Genomic DNA, 12,986 nt, shown 5'->3' with positions numbered 1-12,986 from the left:
TCTGCTCGAGGAGCTCAGTGTGTCAAGCAGCATCTGTGGGAGGGAAGAAATTGTTGACCTGAAACATTGGCAGTTCCTTCTCTCCATTGATGCTGCACAACCCACTGAGTTCCTACAGTAAAGCAACAAACACAAAAAATGCTGGTGAATGCAGCAGGCCAGGCAGCATCTATTGGAAGAGGTACAGTCGACGTTTCGGGCCGAGACCCTTCATCAGGACTAACTGAAAGAAGAGCTAGTAAGAGATTTGAAAGTGGGAGGGGGAGGGGGAGATCCGAAATGGTAGGAGATGACAGGAGGGGACAGGATGGAGCTAAGAGCTGGAAAGTTGATTGGCAAAAGGGATACGAGGCTGGAGAAGGGAGAGGATCACGGGACGGGCGGCCTACGGAGAAAGAAAGGGGGGGGACTCAGAGGATGGGCAAGGAGTTATAGTGAGAAGGACAGAGGGAGAAAAAAGTGAGAAAAAAGGGGGGCGGGGAAGATAGATAAATAAATAAATAAGGGATGGGGTACGAAGGGGAGGTGGGGCATTAATGGAAATTAACGGAAGGGTCTCGGTCCGAAACGTCGACTGTACCTCTTTCTGTAGATGCTGCCTGGTCTGCTGCATTCACCAGCATTTTTTGTGTGTGTTGTTTGAATTTCCAGCTTCTACAGATTTCCTCGTGTTTGAGTTCCTACATTAGCTTGGTTGTTACTATGGTTCCACCAGTGTCTGCAGCCTCTGCTATCTCCAAACTGTCAGAGAAACCTGCTTTTAGCTGCTACACTGAGTGTCCGGGTTCCATACATAAAACCTTACAGACTTTATTGTGAAAATCCCACTAATTTCAAATTACTGCAAGTTACTTCCAGCCCAAACTAGCCCACTCTGATTTGCATGGCCACCTTCTCCCTCAATGATTTTATCCCTCCTCACCCACTAACCCACTTCCATGAGGTAGAGAGGAACAGGACCAGGTTATTTTTCATTGCTGAGCACTACTACCATCCAGACCACGCTCTCTTCTTACTGCAGATTGAGAAGGAGTTACAGAAGCCTTAGATCCCACACTACCAGGTTCAGGAACAGTTATTACCCTTCATCCATCAGACTCTCGAACTGGCATGGATAACTTTACTCACCTCAACACTGAACTGATTCCACAACCTATAGACTCATTTTCAAGAATTTGACAAATCATAATCTCAATGTCATTTATCTATCTATTTTGTTTATTTATTATTACCTTTTTTTGTATTTGCATGGTTTATTTGCTTTTGCACATTGGTTGTCAATCTTACATTGTGTGTAACGTTTCATTGATTCTGTGGGTTTTTTTGTTCTATTGTGAATGCCCACAAGAAAATGAATCTCAGCATAGTATGTGGTGACATATACATATTTTAATAATAAATTTTCTTTGAATGGCAGAGTGCATCATGCCACTGTATCTTGCTGGCCTTTATAGGACCTTAAATTGCAGTGACTCCACTCCTACCCCATTCAACACCCCGCCCCCACCCCCCTGGCCAATAATTTTGCCCGTACAATCGGTTTGCTGCAGCCCAAGCTCCCTCTTCGCTAATTCCTGAGGCAGCACCTCTGAATGGTCTTCAAGTGGATCAGGCAAAGCTGTCTACACCTGTAACCAGAGGTGATCGATGTGCAAGGCTGGGAGACCTTTAAAAACCAGCTTCTGCATGCCTTCCAGTATTGCTGTCAGAGTTCTGACTCAGGAGCTCTCTGGGGTTTTCACAATTTCTCAGCATGTCAATGGTTTCATTGTGACTGAGATGTGGTCGATACATTCTTTTGTCGTAAAAGCTGTCAGTTTCCTTTCTCTGAGAGCACTGGAAAAGCTTTCTCATCACTGCCTTCTGCACTAGTGTTACTATTATCCCCGCAGACTATCAGTAAGCATTAAGAGCGAGAAATTATACGGAACCCTGTAATTCACCACCAAGTTTCCAGCTTTGAGTCCCTCAATTCTTCTTTTTAGAGATACAGTGCTAAAGGGACCCTTCCGACCCTTCGAGCTTGGCCACCCAGCAACCCACCAACCCACCAATTTAACCCCAGTCTAATCGTGGAACAATTTACAATGACCAACTAACCTACTAACCGGTACGTCTTTAGAGTGTAGGACGAAACCGGAGCACCCAGAGGAAACCCACGTGCACAAGGACCCTACAGACTTGCTTACAGACAAATCGAACTCCAAGCTCTGACGCCCCAAGCTATAATATCACCACATTAACCGCTATTGTACCCTTATTGTAACTGAAGGAGAATGAGGGAAAGAAAAGGAAAGTGTGATTGAAATAAGTGAATAACTCATGACGTACGGACCCCAATAATATTCATTTGGTAACATTAATTAGATTAGAATAGATTAGATTAGCTTTATTTGTCACATATACAAGATCAATTTCAGTATTTGCCAGTTTGGTTTGAGCATTAAAGAGAAAATTGATTAATACATGGATGGGAGGGGTAAGGAGGACTATGGTCTGGCTCGGGTCAATGGGAATAGGCAGGATAATAGCTTGGCATAGAATAATAGATGGGCCAAAGAGCCTGTTTTTGAGGTGTACCACTCTTTGACTATGGCTCTGTATATTAAAACACAATGAAATGCATTGCATCAGATCAAATCAGCAAAGGTTGTGCTGTTCAGTGTGCAAAGCTTGCCATAGTTTACACTTGCTAACTGTACATCTCTTGGAATGTGGGAGGAAACCGGAGCACCCGGAGGAAATCCACAGGGACAACGTACAAACTCCTCACAGACAGCAACAGGAATCAAACCCTGATCTTACAGATAGTCCAGTAAAATGATTGTGATAATCATTACATTACCATGCCACCTTAAAAATATTTGCCCATATCGTAGCTCAGCTATACTCTCCATATATTAAAATATATGCGTTCAACACCAATCGCCCTGTTCTGCTGGGGGAGGAGCTGACAGCGATGCAGGTGGATGCTTCCTTGGTATCATGGATTCTTGATTACCTGACTGGCAGACCACAGTACGTGTGCTTGCAACACTGTGTGTCCAACAGAGTGATCAGTAGCACTGGGGCTTCACAGGGGACTGTCTTGTCTCCCTTCCTCTTCACCATTTACACCTCGGACTTCAACTACTGCACAGAGTCTTGTCATCTTCAGAAGTTTTCGGATGACTCTGCCATAGTTGGATACATCAGCAAGGGAGATGAGGTTGAGTACAGGGCTACGGTAGGAAACTTTGTCACATGGTGTGAGCAGAATTATCTGCAGCTTAATGTGAAAAAGAATAAGGAGCTGGTGGTAGACCTGAGGAGAGCTAAGGTACCGGTGACCCCTGTTTCCATCCAGGGGGTCAGTGTGGACATGGTGGAGGATTACAAATACCTGGAGATACGAATTGACAATAAACTAGACTGGTCAAAGAACACTGAGGCTGTCTACAAGAAGGGTCAGAGCCATCTCTATTTCCTGAGGAGACTGAGGTCCTTTAACATCTGCCGGACGATGCTGAGGATGTTCTACGAGTCTGTGGTGGCCAGTGCAATCATGTTTGCTGTTGTGTGCTGGGGCAGCAGGCTGAGGGTAGCAGACACCAACAGAATCAACAAACTCATTTGTAGGGCCAGTGATGTTGTGGGGATGGAACTGTACTCTCTCACGGTGGTGTCTGAAAAGAGAACGCTGTCTAAGTTGCATGCCATCTTGGACAATGTCTCCCATCCACTACATAATGTACTGGGTGGGCACAGGAGTACATTCAGCCAGAGACTCATTCCACCGAGATGCAGCACAGAGCATCATAGGAAGTCATTCCTGCCTGTGGCCATCAAACTTTACAACTCCTCCCTTGGAGGGTCAGACACCCTGAGCCGATAGGCTGGTCCTGGACTTATTTCATAATTTACTGGCATAATTTACATATTACTATTTAACTATTTATGGTTCTATTACTATTTATTATTTATAGTGCAACTGTAACGAAAACCAATTTCTCCCGGGATCAGTAAAGTATGACTATGACTAAATATCTTAAGTATAAATTACCTACACTCAGTGGCCACTGAAAGTAGGTTCATGGTCTTCTGTTTCTGTAGCCCATCCACTTCAAGGTTCAACAAGTATGTTCAGAGATGCTCTTCTGCAAACCTCGATTGCATCGTGTGGTTATTTGAGTTACTGTTGTCTTCCTGGAAGCTTGAAACGTCTGGTTCTTCTCCTTTGATCTCTTTCATTAACAAGACCTTTTCATCCACAAAACTGCTGCCCACTGAATTTATTTTTATAGCTTTTCACTCCATTCTCTGCAAACTATACACTGGAGATCAGCAGTTTCTGAGATACTCAAACCACCCCTTCTGACACCAACTATCATTCCACAGTCAAAATCACTTGGATCACATTCTTTCCCCATTCTGATGTTTGGTCTAAACACCAACTGAACCTCTTGACCATGTCTGCATGCTTTAATGCATTGAATTGCTGCCACGTGACTGGCTGATTAGCTATTTGCGTTAATGAGCAGGTGTACAGATGTACCTAACAAAGTGGCCACTGAGTGTCTCTCTGAGCATAGAACTAGAACAATAGAGATAGAGCAAGAAAACCTGAACCAAAATTACAAATAGATCAGTGGTCCCCACTGATTGCTGAGAAAATGCCTCTGATCTGGGCCGACATTTACGTGCCGGGTGGCACCTAATTAATTAGCTTGTTTATTTTGGCTTTTTCTTAAAGATGTGCTGGGTATGTCCCGGCTACCGCTGCACTACTGCATGCTTCGCATGAGTCTGGAAAGCTGCAATATGCCCAGATAGAAGAGGCATTGTTCATCAAGCTAGTGTTGGGCTTCATTATAGCAATGCATGGGACTACAGACAGACAGATGACAGTGGATGGGCAATCAAAATGGCAAGGAGCCAAAACTCATGAAGGCTGTGCATAAGAGATTTGTCACATGTGCTTCAAAACATACAGTGAAATATGTTGTATGCATCAAATCAAATCAGCAAGGATTGTGCTGGGGTCAGCCCGCAAGTGTTGCTGTGCTTCCAGTGTCAATGTAGCATAGCCACAACTCACTAACCCTACATCTCTGGAATGCAGGAGAGAACTGATCATACCTGGATGAGACCCACGAAGTTACGGGGGGAACATACAAACTCCTTACAGACAGCGGCAGGAATTGAACACCAGTGTTCAAAGTTCAAAGTATATTTATTATCAAAGCTCATATATGTCACCATATACCATCCTGAGATACATTTTCTTGTGGGCATTCACAGTAAATGCAAACAGACACAATAGAAACAGTGAAAACCACTCACTAGCCAGACAAACAACCAATGTGCTAAAGACAACAAAAGGTACAAGTACAAAAAGAAAAAAATATATAAAATAATAATAACAAATAAACAGGCAATAAGTATTGAGAGCATGAGGTGAAGAGTCCTATAGGTTGTGTGAACAGTTCAGTGATGGTGAGTGAAGTTATCCCCTCAGGTTCAAAAGCCTGATGATTGAGGGTTCATAATTGTTCCAGAATTGGTGGTGTGTGTCCTGAGGCTCCTGTACTTCCTTCTTGAAGGCAGCATGGCCTGAAAGGTGGGGATCCTTTATGATGGATTCTGCTTTCCTGCAACAGCGCTCCTTGTTGGTGTGGATGGTGGCGAGGGTCTTACCTGTGACGGATTGGGCTGTATTCACTATTTTTGTATGATTTTCCGTTCAGAGGTATTGGTATTTCCAAACCAGGCTGGTGTTACAGCTGTACTGTATAACATGTTGCTAACCACTATGTTACATTGCCACCCTATACCTGCTTTCATAGAATTGGACCAGCTTTTTTCATAAACTTGATGTTTAAATTCACAATATATGGAACAAGAACTTTTTTTGGCTTGAATGTAAGTTGCTTTCTTGGCCGATATATTTGTTCTTGGGATCACTCGCATCACAGCTGTTGTACAATGATATAAAAAAATGCAGTAATCCAAAAGCTTTGGAAGCCTAAATTGAATATCTACTTACCTAGTTTATTACGGATACTTGGGAGGAGATGAAAAGATTAGAAAATATCGTGCACCAGGTTGTGGAATGCTGAAAAGTAATATTGCTCACAATGCTGTGACTTTTGATTGAATTGCAAATGTGAGCTCAGTTTGCCTATAATTTAGAATGAGCTGTTCCAAATGACAGAGCGCACAGCTGCACCAGAAACAACATTATTGGTGTTGGTATCGGTATTGGAATTGGTTTATTATTGTCCCATGTACCAAGATACAGTGTAAAGTTTCTTGTGCATACTGTTCACACAGATCAGATCATTACACAGTGTATTCAGGTAGAATAAGACAGAACAGTAACAATGCAGAATAAATGTAGTGGCTACAGAGGAAATGGAGTGCAGGGAAACAATAAAGAAACTACAAATATGCAAATCAGCCAAAACATTTACACTGATGCAAATATTTGATCTTTTTGACACTAATCAGTTCCTAATGTGCATTGCCCTCAGGCAATGAAACGAGAAAGTAATGAATGCTGAAGTTTATCTTCCCCAATTCAGATAATTCTTTCCAATTTCAACAAAGGTTAGCCCTTTATGCAAATAGAAAAGGTAATTAATTAAATGAAATTGTGAATTGCAAGATGGAACACATGCCCAGAAATCAGGGATTCAAAGCAGTTTGAAAATGTTTCCAATATTAATTAAGTAATTATTACGTACAAGTTTGAAAATAATTGCTCAATTAACATAAGCGAGATAAAATATGATATGAAATATTTGGATCAAACTTGACACATACCAAATGTAACTGCATCATTAGCTCTTTCAAACATAGGAATGGTGCAACTGATAGAGCCTGGCAATGGCAGCAACCTGAGCTCAGTCACAGGTAGGCAGGGTTGTAAAGAGAGCACTGCCCTTCATAAATCAGAGCGTTGAGTACAGGAGTTGAATGTTATGTTTTGAAGTTTTAAAAGTTGGAGACGCCAAATTTGGAGTACTGTGGGCAGTTCTGGTCACCTGCCTACAGAGAAGAAATCAACAAGCTTGAAAAGAGTGCAGAGAAATTAACAAAGATGTTGCTGGGACTTGAGGACCAGAGTTATAGGGAAAGGTTGAATAGGTTAGGACTTTATTCACCAGCGTGCAGGAGAATGAAGGGAAATGTTATAGAGATATACAAAATTATGTGAGGTGTAGATTGATAAGAATAACTCCACATAGACAGCACCAGAGATCAGGATAATGGACCAGAAGAAGGTACTGGCAAACCACCTTTGAAGAAAAATTTGCCAAGAACAATTATGGATAATACCATAATTGCCCACGTTAATACGACACGGCAGATAATGATGATAATGATAGATAGGCAAATGCTTGCTGTCTTTTCTGATCAGGTTGGGTGAAGACTAGAACTAGAGGTCATAGGTTTAGGATAAAAAGGATAAAAGGTGAAATATTTAAGAGGAATCTGAGAAGAAACTTCTACACCTGGAGGGCATTGTAAATATGGAACGAGGTGCCAGTGGAAGAGTTAAATACCGGTTTAATTGTAACATCTAAGAGAAGTTTGGATAAGTGCATGGATGGGATAAATACTGAGATCTATGGTCCACAGTCAAGTTGATAGGACTAGGCAGATAATAGTTTGGCATGGACTAGATGGGAAGGATCTGTTTCTGTGCTGTAGTGCTCTATGACCATAATCCTGACCTCTGGTGCTGTCTGTGTGGAGTTTAACAGATTCTCCATGAGTTTCCCCTGAGTGCTCCCCACCCCAAAGACATGTGTAGTGGAAGGTGGCAGAGTTGATGGGAATGTGAGAGAATGGAATGACATTAGTGTAATTTCAGTGTAAACGGGGACTTGATGGTCAACATGGACAGGATGGGTGCTGTACAACTTTATGACTCTACTCTTTAAATGAGGGGATGAGGAGTTAACCCAAAGCCCCAGCCTGTCCTCTGTTAAATGTTCTTGTAAGAAGAGCAGGAACCTTGGTCAATATTCCTCAACCAACATTAGTGAAGCAGGTGATCTGATTTGCATTATGTTGGTTTATGAAATGCAGTGGTTGCTAAATCGTCTGCAGTTTGAATAGTGCATTATTCATTATGCTTTTAAATATTCTGTGATCTTTTGCCATTTTTTTTTCCATTCCCCATTCTGTTTCCCCTCTTACCCCTTCCCTTCTAGCACCTCCCTCTGGTCCTCCTCCTCCTGTATCTTCCATGGTCCGCTCTCCTCTCCAGTCAGCTTCCTTCTTTTCCAGCTCTTATCTTTTCATCTAGTCACCACCCAGCTTCTCGCTTCATCCCCACCCCTCCACTCCCTCACTCCCCTCATCTGGTCTCACCTATCACCTGCCAACTTGTACTCCTTATCTTCTTATTTTAGTTTCTTCCCCCTTCCTTTCCAGTCCTGATCAAAAGTCTTGCACTGAAACATCAACTATTTATTCCTCCACAGATGCTGCCTGACCTGCTAAGTTCCTTCAGCATTTTGTTTATGCTACTGTGATCTTGAAAACTTCATAAATGCAAGACTTTCTACTGCAGAGGATAGCCAGAGCTGATGTTGAATCATTAACTATGTTCCGTTTCATCATTTGTGCACTGTTGTTCTTAAAGGGACAGCGTGAAATCCCAGTGACCTGCAAATCATTTCCATTTCCTTCTGTTTGTTCACAGATACCGAGCTGCTGTATCGTACCTGGGATGGAAACCTGGAGAGGCTTAACGTGGAAACCATGGCCACAACACTTCTGATGACAAACCGGAAATTTGTAAGCATTTCTTCACCCCATTTTATTCATAAAAGCGATGTTGCACCATATGGTTAGATGCCTCATTGTTTCTTTGTCCTCCTTCACCCATTGTATTGGCCTTCACGCTCACTCGCTGGGTCCCTTCCTTCCACTGTTCCCATCTCCTCCCGCCCCCCCATGTCTCCTTTACTTGGTTCAATGCTCCATATTTCGTTCAGAAAGTCTACCTGATTCGTACCAACCTGTTTTCTGCCTAATCCCATCTACCCACACTTGGACCACAGCCTTCCATAACCTTCTCATTATGTACCGTACCGATCCAAACTTCTCTTAAATGTTACAATTAAGCTCATTCCACAGTCACAATCCGACCCCTCTGAGTGAAGAAGTTCCTCTTAAGTATTTCACCTTTCAGCATATATAGTTGCTATGATGTGGTACTATGCAAAAGTCTTATGCACATATATATAGCTAGGCTGGCTAAGACTTTTGCACAGCACTGTAGTAATTTTATGTATTGCACTGTACTGCTACTGCAAAAAAACACACAAATATCATAATGTAAGTGAGTGATGATAAACCTGATTCTGATATGGGTCTATATTGTAGACTGAGAATAGGAAGGGGGAAAGGGGAGGGAAATCATTGTTGGGGAAAAGGGGAAGGGAGAGGAGACGGAGCAGGAAGCACCAGGGAGACATTCTGAAATGATCAATAAACCAATTGCTTAGAATCAAGTGACCTTGTCCTAGTGTCTCAGGGCTGGGTGTGTTGGCACCTGCACCATCCCCACCCCTGGCACTTGTCTACCACCTGTCCCACACCCCTCCCATGGCATTCCACCCTCGCTATTCCCACCATTTTTGCTCCCGCCAGATTTACAAACTCACTCTCCGCTCCACATTGACAAATACAGTACTATGCAAATGTCTTGGGCATCCTAGCTGAAAATACGTGCCTAAGATGTTTGCACAGTACTGTAAATCTATATATATATATATAAAACCCTTTTCTAAGAGATTGAATCATCTTCAATCCCTTGTTCTCCTCCCATCACCTCTGTAGCTATTTTCCCCTCTTCTCTCCTCCATCTGCCAATCGGACTTTCTCCCCTGAATCTGCCTATCACTTGCCAGCCGTTGCCCTACCCTTTCCCCTCACCCCAGTATACCACTTCTCCCTTCTTTTCTAGTCCAGATGAAGGGTCTTGACCCAAAACATCAACTGTCCATGTCCCTCAACAGGCGACGTCTGATCCCTTCCAGCAGCTCATCTTTTGCCTCGAGTTAATTTCAGGACCTCCCACAATAAACCAATTTAAACTTTCACAAAATACCAACAAGTAACTGCTGATGGATAATTAGTATGTGTGTCTTAAAATGTGGATTGCCTCTGTTGAACCCAGATGTTCAGTGTGTTCTGCATGTGGCAATAATAGAAAACCATAAGGGAAAACCACACTTCTCCATCACTTCTGCTGATGTCTTAGCAACTTTCAATTATGTTGTGAAGTGCGTATGACAGTCATAATTGAACAATCTTGATCCAAAGCATCGACTGCCCATTTCTCTTTATACATGCGGCCTCCAGCATCTTGTTTATTGTTACTAGATCTGCAGTGTTTTGTGGCCCCATGGTTCAGCTGTCTGGATCCCATGATAAGTGAGGTACAAGGCCACTAGTTGCCTAGAAGTTCACAGCACAGTGGCTCTTTGAGCAGCGCAGCTGCCCACAGCTCCAGCTCAATCCTGACCTCCGGTGTGGTCTGTGTAGAGCTACCACATTCACCCTCTGATCACAACAAAGTCGGCCGACTGACTGACTGTTATATTTATTGACCATTGTCAATTGCCCACCAGGCTGTAGGTAAGTGGCAGAATCTGGGAGGAGGTTAATGGGAAGGTTTGTAGGATTGGGTGCAGAGCAAGTTAGTAGGGATGGGATTGCTGAGTAATAGGCTGAATTACCTCCGGTGTTGTAAGGAGGTATGGAAATTCACTCCTAGTCAATGGTGCTATCATATAAAAATCAGGTTTAATTATCCTTCAAACCAAACATGGATACAGCTGAATGAGACGGCATTGCTCTGGGGCCAAGGTGCATAACATACATTCAAAATACCGAGAGAGAGAAAAAAATATACATCATTATGCAAGAAAATACATGTATAGTCCAAGTCGCTGAGCAACATGTAAATCGATGATACAAATTGCAGCAATCCAGCCCGTCAGTCCATTGGACAAACACTAAAGGGCAGCTCTGACAGGAGAGGCCAGCTCCCAGCCGAGCATGGACGCCATGCTACTCCACCTCCAGCGTCATCTCACCTGGACCGTAGCAGCAGGCAAACCTGTGGCTTGAGGCCTAGTCTTCACTACATCTGAGGCCCTGCTGCTGCCTCTTCGCCCATTTTCCACCAAACAAGGGAAAACAGGCCTGCAGTATGTTACATTATCAATGTCCAACTCTGATGCCTTCGAGTAGGCAGGCAGCAGCACAGTCTGCACTCAGGTCAGCTCCTCCGAACATTCTACGGCCAAATGCTGGCTTCTCTTTCTCCTGGCTGACTGCCAGCTTCTCCTTCTCCTGCCCCTCTGCCAGCTTCTCTTTCTCCAACCCGTCCATCAGCTTCTCCTTCTCTGACTCGAGCACCGGCTTCTCCTTCGACACTCCAGCCGGCTGCTCTGAACAACGAACTGATCACTGATGCAGTAGGCCTGCTGTACCCATTGTTCTTGGAGTCCAGTATAATCATAAAAAACACACTTTAAAAAGAAAAGTGTACCTTTGGTTGGCCTCTGAGAGGCCGGTGCATTCGAATGCGGCATCATCTTACCGGAAGTCTAAGGGGTCAACCCATGAGGCAGCGGTCAGCGGTCGCAACGACCTCAAGACTTCAGGTTCATGGTCCAGAGTTGCCTGTGTGAAGTTTGCTCATTCCCTCTGCCACTCCATAGGATCCCCCAAGGTGCCCTACCTCCCCCCACCTCACATATCCTAAAGTTATACTGATAGGTTCATTGGCTGCATTAAATTGCCTCCTTTGGGTGTCAGGGTGGAAATGCAACTCTACCAAAGGAGGTGTAAGGTGCTCCTTCCCTCCGCTAGCCTGCAGGTCACCCTTGGGCAAGGTGTAGCACCTGCTTGGCCACCTGTTTAGGGTCACCTGAAGCCATGGGAGAAGATGGTCATTTGAGCAGCTGGTGCATATCACAAGTCCTGGTTATGCGACCACTGACTCCAGGCAGACAATCTCTGAAGAGTGTTGATAATGTCTGGAATCACTCATCTTCTAAAGACACCGCCCAAAAGAAGGCAATGGCAAACTACTTCTATAGAAAAATTTGCCAAGAACAGTCATGGTAGACCAAGATCGCCCACGTCATACAGACACAGCACATAATGATGATGTTGATGAATTTGCCTCCTTACTGAGGAGATGTGGCAAAGGAACCAAAGGGGCAACCAGGCAAGACAGCACCTATAACGCTACCTCCAGGGAGCAGGGCTACAGGGAAATACAAATGGGATTACCTTGCTAGGAGCTGGTAGGATCCAAGGGGTCAAGTGGCTTCCTTTCATACAGCATAGACCATTACAGCAGAGTGCAGGCCCTTCAGCCCACTATGTTCTGCTGTCCCTTTAACCTTCTGCAGGATCAATGTAACCGTTCCCTCCGACATAGCCCTCCATATTTCCTATCATCCTTGTGTCTAAGAGTTGTTAAATGTCCCTAATGTATCTGCCTCTACCACCACCCCAGCAGAGCACTGCATGCACCCACCACTCTCTGAGTAAAAAAAAATACCTCCGACATCCTCCTAATACTTTCCACCAACATCTTAAAATTATTCCCCGTCGTATTAGTTATTTCACAATTCATATCCAAGTAATTTGTAGTTTGTTTCTGCAGCTCATTCTGTTGTCTCCCATGGCCCTAGAGATGCTGGAGGTGAACAGAGTACAGAGGAGTGGCACTCCTTGCTGTGCATGTAATCCCGTAACGCCACTGGGTGGGGGTTTCCTGGATTTTGAACCAGCAGCAATGGAGGGGGGCCAGTGTATTGCCAAATCAGGACAAGTGACTTGGAAATGAAATTCTCTTGCTGCGTGGGTCGTGACCAAAAATGTCATTTATCCCTTTTCCTCCTGCTGCTTGACCTGTCGAGTTCCTCCAACACTTTGCATTTTGCTCCAGTTTCCAGTATCTTTGT

At 43.9% G+C, this 12,986-nt stretch overlaps 1 protein-coding gene across 5 annotated transcripts in view; it reads left to right on the top strand.

The window, feature by feature from the left end:
* The window catches only part of dpp6a (dipeptidyl-peptidase 6a), a 1,586,533-nt gene that overhangs the window by 1,262,766 nt on the left and 310,781 nt on the right, over positions 1-12,986 (top strand). For all 5 annotated transcript variants that reach the window (XM_063044436.1, XM_063044438.1, XM_063044435.1 and 2 more), the window contains exon 4: positions 8,696-8,790. In XM_063044436.1, the coding sequence (XP_062900506.1) occupies positions 8,696-8,790 (95 nt within the window). The remainder of the gene's footprint in view (positions 1-8,695; positions 8,791-12,986) is intronic.

Source organism: Mobula hypostoma, chromosome 3 (assembly GCF_963921235.1).
Source record: "Mobula hypostoma chromosome 3, sMobHyp1.1, whole genome shotgun sequence".
NCBI lineage: Eukaryota > Metazoa > Chordata > Chondrichthyes > Myliobatiformes > Myliobatidae > Mobula > Mobula hypostoma.
Note: the sequence above shows the minus strand (reverse complement) of the source record. Positions and strands in the feature narration are given on the sequence as shown.